This window comes from Syngnathus floridae, unplaced genomic scaffold (assembly GCF_059516105.1).
Source record: "Syngnathus floridae isolate MCC-2025c unplaced genomic scaffold, RoL_Sflo_1.0 HiC_scaffold_38, whole genome shotgun sequence".
NCBI lineage: Eukaryota > Metazoa > Chordata > Actinopteri > Syngnathiformes > Syngnathidae > Syngnathus > Syngnathus floridae.
Window position 1 is genome coordinate 56,519 of NW_028284067.1, and position 6,710 is coordinate 63,228.

General features: G+C 52.5%; 1 protein-coding gene across 5 annotated transcripts; it reads right to left on the reverse strand.

Moving 5' to 3' along the window:
- Positions 1-1,259: 1,259 nt before the first annotated feature.
- Positions 1,260-5,847, reverse strand: LOC148378543 (janus kinase and microtubule-interacting protein 3-like). 5 transcript variants are annotated; one of them, XM_088367844.1, is made up of 14 exons: positions 5,740-5,847; positions 4,392-5,508; positions 4,237-4,307; positions 3,996-4,100; positions 3,540-3,880; positions 3,261-3,323; positions 3,076-3,174; positions 2,755-2,994; positions 2,575-2,640; positions 2,445-2,513; positions 2,291-2,368; positions 2,001-2,234; positions 1,796-1,921; positions 1,260-1,426 (listed from the first exon to the last, which is right to left on the reverse strand). In XM_088367844.1, exons 5-13 carry the CDS (start codon positions 3,606-3,608, stop codon positions 1,805-1,807), a joined length of 1,035 nt encoding a protein of 344 aa, XP_088223970.1. In that variant the 5' UTR covers positions 3,609-3,880; positions 3,996-4,100; positions 4,237-4,307; positions 4,392-5,508; positions 5,740-5,847; the 3' UTR covers positions 1,260-1,426; positions 1,796-1,804. The 5 variants fall into 5 exon arrangements, with proteins under 5 accessions (XP_088223970.1, XP_088223969.1, XP_088223973.1 ...); XM_088367843.1 differs by lacking the exon at positions 5,740-5,847 and having other exon boundaries at positions 3,540-3,851; positions 4,392-5,632; XM_088367847.1 differs by lacking the exon at positions 5,740-5,847 and having other exon boundaries at positions 3,261-3,314; positions 4,392-5,632.
- Positions 5,848-6,710: the final 863 nt, after the last annotated feature.

Here is a 6,710-nt window from a genome sequence, read left to right on the forward strand (position 1 = left end):
CATCCGCTGTGTCTTTGTCAACATCGCCGCCATTTTCCTACTTCCTGCTGCGAGCCACGCCCACGGATTTAAATTTGGGCGGAAGCTCTTTCCATTGGCGTCGTTTTCGCGTATAGCAAATCGATTGGTTGGGAAGGGGGCACGGTTATGCCAGCCGAGGAGTCCTGTGATCGGTGGGATGTAAAGTAGGCGTCGACGTCACGTCCGCGTCACGTGACCACGACGTGGCAGACGTCAAATAGCAACCGCTGTTTTGTTTAGTAGACTTACAGTTGTTATGCATTGACATAATGGCGCACACACCAAATAGATTTAAATAAATTAAATAATTCTTCTGCCCACTCTCTTTTAAACAAGTTAACTCTCCCCGCGGATTTGAATTCCGGCGAAAGTTACGCCCATCGACGTCACGTATGTCACGTGACCACGACGTGGCAGATGTCATATAGCAACTGCTGTTTTGTTTAGTAGATTTACAGTTGTTTATGCATTGGCATAATGGTGTGCACTCAAAATAGATTTAAATAAATTAAATATTTCTTCTGCCTACTCCCTTTTAAACAAGTTAACTCTGCCCACGTCCATTGACGTCTTGTCTGCGTCACGTGACCACGACGTAGCGACGTCATATAGTAACCGCTGTTTTGACAGTAGACTTAGTTATTATGCGTTGACATAATGGCGCACTGGTTAGCATGGCCACCTCTTAAGCATGATGATGCGGGTTCGACGCCTGATCAATGTTAGCATGGAGTGAGCTGAAGTGCATGGCGCTGAAGATTTGAATCTTTGAAATGCGCTGAGGTCTGACATATCAGGCAGAATGGTTTGCCATCACGTTCAACAAAAAATAGAAACTTTCCCACTCTGATTAAAACGTCCTGTGTTCATCTACGTATTTTCGTTTTGCTGTGCATCTTTTCCCTGCCATTTCGAGAGCCCAATTGACACTCATAGTTTAAAGAAATGTGTTTGCCCATCCTACTTTGTGGAATTTCACCACATGCGCTTTTGACCAAAATACCAAATTGAACTCAAGTGAAGCCAACACGCACAACCCCCCCCCCCCACACACACACACACACACACAAATGTTGATATGAACATAAAAGAGCCGCATGCGGTTCGGGAGTTGCGGCTTGGCCAAACCTGTACTATACAACTTTATTTGTATAAAATTTCACAACAGCTGTCACACAAACAAAGCGGGAAAAACCGAAGACTGTGCGTGTTCCGCCACGCTGGATTTATTTGCACCTTTGAAAAGACACCGTATTGCCGCAGATGTGGCAGAGAGTACTTTTGGGCATCTGAGACGGAAGGATGTCCAAAGCATCACGTCACCTGCTCTGGTAGGCATGGTGGTGGGACGTTGAGGTCAACCGCTTTGGGGTTGGCTGACTCTTTGATCGCAGGATGCCACACACTTGAAGACAGAAGCAGAAAAGCAGAGCTAAATGCAAAATGTACTCACCGGTGACTCCAATTTTTTTCCCCCCTGAAGAAACAGCTGGACGGGTGGCCCCGGCTGGCCAGTGGGGACTCTTGTTATTCTGACCTTTTTAGTGCGCGTTTGGGCAACAACCGTTTTTTTGTGGCGCTCTCTTCTGGTTCAAAAGTGCCCTGCATGTGAATTTGCTTTTCCTGCCTTCTGATTGGATGAGCGCGGTGTGACGCGGTGCCTCTGTCACCGTGGCGGGGGGTATACGTTGGCATCGGAGCGTCTGCCAACGTCTGAGACCGGCTGGCAGTGTATCGGACGGTGTCGAGTGCGGTGCCGCTGGAGCTCACTCACCAGCTGGTGTTAGGGCCACAGAATGAAGGCCAAGGAGAAGAATAGAAAGAGAAACAGAAACTTCTCCTCCAATTGTTTGATTTGTCTCTTCTGAGCTTCGATGAATTCTTTCAGCTCTTTGTTCCTCTAGGACGGACAAATGGAAAGTGGCATTCAAAAGCCAGTAAGCGTGCAAGTAAGTGCCGGGCTGGCTTTGGGCCCTTACCTGTTGCGCGCTGTGCAGCAGATCCATTCTCTCTTGGAGGATGCAAGCGTCGCGCTCCCTCAACTCGCACATCAGGGCTCGCTTCCATTGGTCCACGGCGCTCCTAAGCTCTTCTCTCTGATCCGCCGTCAGCACGTCATTCACGCCAGCGTGGCTGGCTTTTTCGCCGTCCGTGGCGGGGCAGTCCCGCTGCGGTAGCGCCTCGTACAACATGGCCTCCAGCTCCAGGATCCTCTGGGCCGCAATCCTCGTCCATCAGTGGTCCGGCGGGAGATTTGAGGGCGGCTTACCTTATGAGCCTGGTCCATGGAACACTTCCTGAAGTCCAACTCTTCATCCAGGTAGCCCTTCTGCTTGCAGAACATATCCTAGCACAGCTCAAGGTCAGAATTGTTGGGGCACATTGCCGGAGTTCCCCTTGGCTGATGTCGCGTGTCTGTCTACCTTCTCACTTTCAATGTCCAACATCTTCTGTTGAAGTGCTGACTTGGTCACTTTGATGTATTCTAACCACTGAGGAAAGGCTGCTGTCACATAAGCAGAATGCGAGAGCGTGCGTGGACGTGCGCGTTACCTTCTCGGCTAGGGTGAGAAGGGTCCTGGCGTGAATCACGACCACCTGCTCCTCGTTGGTGAGATTCTGCAAGAGCCCAAAGGCACAGCGTCAACAAGCTTCTTTCAGCGCAAAGCCTTCCAAAAGTCACATTTGAGCCGCCGAGTCTCGTGGAGTGCGAACATAAGGAGTTCGACATACACTTACGGCGTTATAGCCCAGGATGTCCAGCTTCTTCATCAGATCACTGATGACGATGTCCGGGGGAAAGGCGCAAGGAGCAATGTAAGGTGTTCTGGGACCTCGGGTTAAGGTTAGGGTTGCGAGGGACGCCTTACGTACGCTCACGCCCTCGGCCTCGCAGTAGATCTGCAAAGGGCTGAGGCCGTCTGGGAAACGGACTTGCAGAAACTTCAAGACGGGGGAGCGCCACTCCCTCTCCTGAAAGGCAGAGGCATGCATCCGTCCGTCCGTCCGTCCGTCACATCTCTGGCCTCAACACGCTTGTGCGAGTCTTCCCACCTCCAGCTCCAGGATGCGGAACTCAAGCAGTTCGTTTTGGTCTCGGATATCCTGGATGTGCTCTTTCAGACGCGCTTCTTCCGCCTCCATCCGCCTGACCTGAAAATACAGTCAGACCTCATCTGCGGGGCTTCCCGACAGGTGTGACGCCAAGCGACTCCGCCCAGCGCCTTTCTTTCCGTCACCTTTTCGGCCAACTGCTGATTGCTCTGACGCAGCAGCTGCTTCTCCTCCACCCACTTGACATTCTAGAAGAGACAAACGCGTGGACAGCTTTGGAATGTTGTGTCATTTTCATCCACAAATTCTTTGGTTGACTGGAAAATGACATTTGCTTTTCTCCGCATTTTCCCAGCCACGTTCGGGGGGGGGGGGGGGGTTGGTCCAGTAATGCCAGACGGATGAGTGACTGAAGAATGTAGCTATTTTGTCTGAGAAAAAGGTGTGCTCATTGATGAGCTTACCTGTCCTTGTTGCTTCAGCGCTGACTCCAGATCTGCTACTCTGCTTTGATAGTGACCCATTTCTACCATCAGCTTTTCTCTGGTCTGAAAGGAGGAGGAGGGAGGCTCCTCCTCCTCCTTTCAGACCAGAGAACACCCGAGGCTGGGTGAGAACGGGGAGGCTGCGACCCGGCCGGGGGTTGCGGGAAGGGGCGCCACCTTGATCTCCTTCTCGGCGTCGTAGTCCCCTTTCGCTGGTCTGGGCTAGCAGAGCGTAGGCTCGTTGCAGCGCTTGATATTCTTGCGTCAGCTGGCGGTAGCGAAGCTCCGCCTCTTCATGCACACACCAATGCAACACAGCACTCGTACCAGAATCAGTCAGACCGGCGACAAAGCACCCGCGACGCAAAGACGAGTCCGAATCCAGGCTGAAGAGGAATGTTTGGTGCCAATACGCTGGCAGAAATGGCGGGCTACCTCTTCGGGTTCCGTGTCGGGGGTTCTGTCGGTGTGAAAAGACAAGGACGATCCGTCCGAGTCCACCAACACGTCTTCGTCGTAGCCGTAAAATGTTTCGATGACCTGCGGGCGCGGAAGCGAACATCTCTCTGAACAAACTGAAGCGACACCTCACGATGAATCGACGAGAGGAACGATAGCGAGAAAAAGGCCATTTCATCTTGCGCAACACCAAGCAGCCGCAAACAAACAGACTCACCTTGCAGGACCTCACGCTTTGTTCCTCCTCAGAGATTCTCGACGTCGGTATCGTAGCAGCAAATCTCTCTCCTGTCGACACAAATAATCCGCCTTTGAGATTCTTTGGATGCAAAGGGAACGAACGGCTCCGGCGCAGAAACAAACGCGACTCACAATGACATTTCTGACATGAGCTCCTGTCTCCAGAGCCTGAAAAACACGTCACCGGCGATGATTGGAGGGACGCTCGTCTTTTCCAAAAGTGACAACTACAGGGTGTGTCAGGGTTTTCCAGATTATCTTTATCGTATCATTGTGTTGCTTTGACTTTGACTGCGACCTGTAATAAATAATATTATTTATCCCTTATTTATCCCTATCGCTTATCCCTTCCTACACAAAGTCGTAAAACACCCCTTGCTATGTTTTGACTAGAGGTCAAGGGCTTCCTCTATTCAATCCACTCTTACACCCACCCTGTTTCTCTTAATTAAAATGCTCGTGCAGGAGCCGAGAGTCAGACTTCATTCGTACAACGGATGGACTCTCCACCTGCAGGTGTCCAAAAGAACTTACTTGTCTCCCGTGTGGTTCTTGCAAAATAAGTTGGAGCGAGCGCAACTCTAACAGGGTGCATTTTGCCACTAGCTGCCTACGGACAATGACGTCGCGCTCGCGGCTCATGGTTGACGGGCTGAGCAGCCGGGCAAGTCCGTCGTTTTCAGCGCACAGCGAGTGGCAAAGGCGCTGACAAAACGGGAGCTTTGAGCTGCTGAAAACGGCAAAACAAGTCTAAAGCGTGTTCAAACGCGTGCGCACAATGCTCCTGCTTGAAAGGTCGGAATTTAAGGGGCCAATTTTTTGGATGGCGGCCGCCGGCCAAGCTTTGGACGGAAAAGGTTTCCTGGCGACAGCGAGCGAGCGCGGCGCTGCCGTACGTGCACCGAGTCGCCTGCCTGAAGACCTTGGACAAGTCGTCGATGATGTGCCGCTGCTCCACAACTTGAAGGAACTCCATTTCACCGTCCTGCTGGCCGCAACCGCGGTCCAGGTCATTGAGCGAACTAGGCCTTCTCTGTGGAACACAAATGCAGTGGACTCTGTTGGCACGCCGCCGTTGTCCGCGTCGACTTACCAAGCTTGCCATCTCCTCGTTCTCCTGGGTGACAAAGCGCACTTTGTTTTCAAGGCGACACAGCACCAGCGAGAGTTCTTCATTCTTCCTGCTCAGGCGTTTGTTTTTGTACAGGAGTGGCAGAAACTGGCTTTCTGTTTCTCTCAGTCGCTTTAGCTGCAAGCATGAAGTGCGGGATGTGAAAGACGCACAACACGCGGGCCAGAACGTATCCATTCCTTTTGCATCGGTTTGAACGGAATCGTGGCTTTGGCTCCCAATAAAAGACATCTACCAGGCAACCGACTCGCCGCGCCGCTCAACTAATAAGCAAGCGCAATGGGTGCCTCGCTGGATGGCGCGCATCAAACGTAGCGCAAACCTTCAAGCGTGCCGTCAATAAATTACCAGTTCATTGCGCTCTTCAGAAAGCAGGGCGTTTCGATCCTCCAGTTTCCTGATGACTGCGCTGAGCTCAGCGATTTTCAGATGAAACCGTCGCGTGTCCCGATCCTCCTGAGACTGAAAACGCCCCGCAACACACACACACAAGCACTCGTTCAAAGTTCAAAACTGTTTTTGTGCTACCTTCCTCCAGCAACGAACTAAGTCATGCGTACTGCAAGTGTGTGATGAGGTGGCTTACGCAATGAAGAGGATTGCTAGTAGCGGCGTTGACCCCACTTCCAGGGTAGTTTAGGCCCGCCCTTTGGGAATCCCTCAGGGCAGCGATCTGCTGCTCGGCAGCCTGAGTCTGCAGCTGAAGGCGGTGGACGTGGCCGGCCCCAGGGCTTCATCCAAAACACTAACCGCTCTGTCTTTCAGCTTGATCTCATCCGTCTGGATGTACAAACGGGGAGCGCTCAGGCAGGCGGGCAAACTCATTTGCCAGAATTGTGACAAAAACAAAGAGAGCAACCGGCCAATTTTTTTCTTGAATCGACTAGAACACCTTTGCTGTGACAAAAGCGAAGCGAGCAACCGGACATTTTCTTCTTGTGAAATAGAATAGAATAGAATGCCTTAGGTGTCATTGCACTGCAGGTATACAACGAAATTGGGAACATAGCCACGCACCGCGCATCTGATCAGTCCTACCAGTCGGCGGATCTCCCTCTCGCAGTCTCTCTTGGTTCGGCTCAGCTCCTCCCGATGCTGGTGATGAGCCGATCGGAGCTCGGCCGCTCGGGACTGCCAGGCCTGCTGGGCCGCTGCCAGGGCTTCTTCCGCGCTCCTGGTGGAGGCGACACCGCTCGGTCTCCCGACACCGCCGCGTCTCCTCCACCTCCGCCAGCAAAGCGCCCCCCCTCCTCACCTGAGCAGACATTGCGCCACACCGGGCCGTTGAGACCGCAACGGAGCGCCGCGACGCTTACTGG

Bases quoted from the DNA above. Each gene is read 5' to 3' on its own strand.
- LOC148378543 (XM_088367844.1), bottom strand. From the start codon at position 3,608: ATGGTAGAAATGGGTCACTATCAAAGCAGAGTAGCAGATCTGGAGTCA. The intron at 2,641-2,754 runs GTATGTCGAACT...GGGCTCTTGCAG, and splicing joins TGGGCTATAACGCCGTAAGT to AATCTCACCAACGAGGAGCA. The intron at 1,922-2,000 runs GTAAGGGCCCAA...TGTCCGTCCTAG, and splicing joins TGCTGCACAGCGCGCAACAG to AGGAACAAAGAGCTGAAAGA.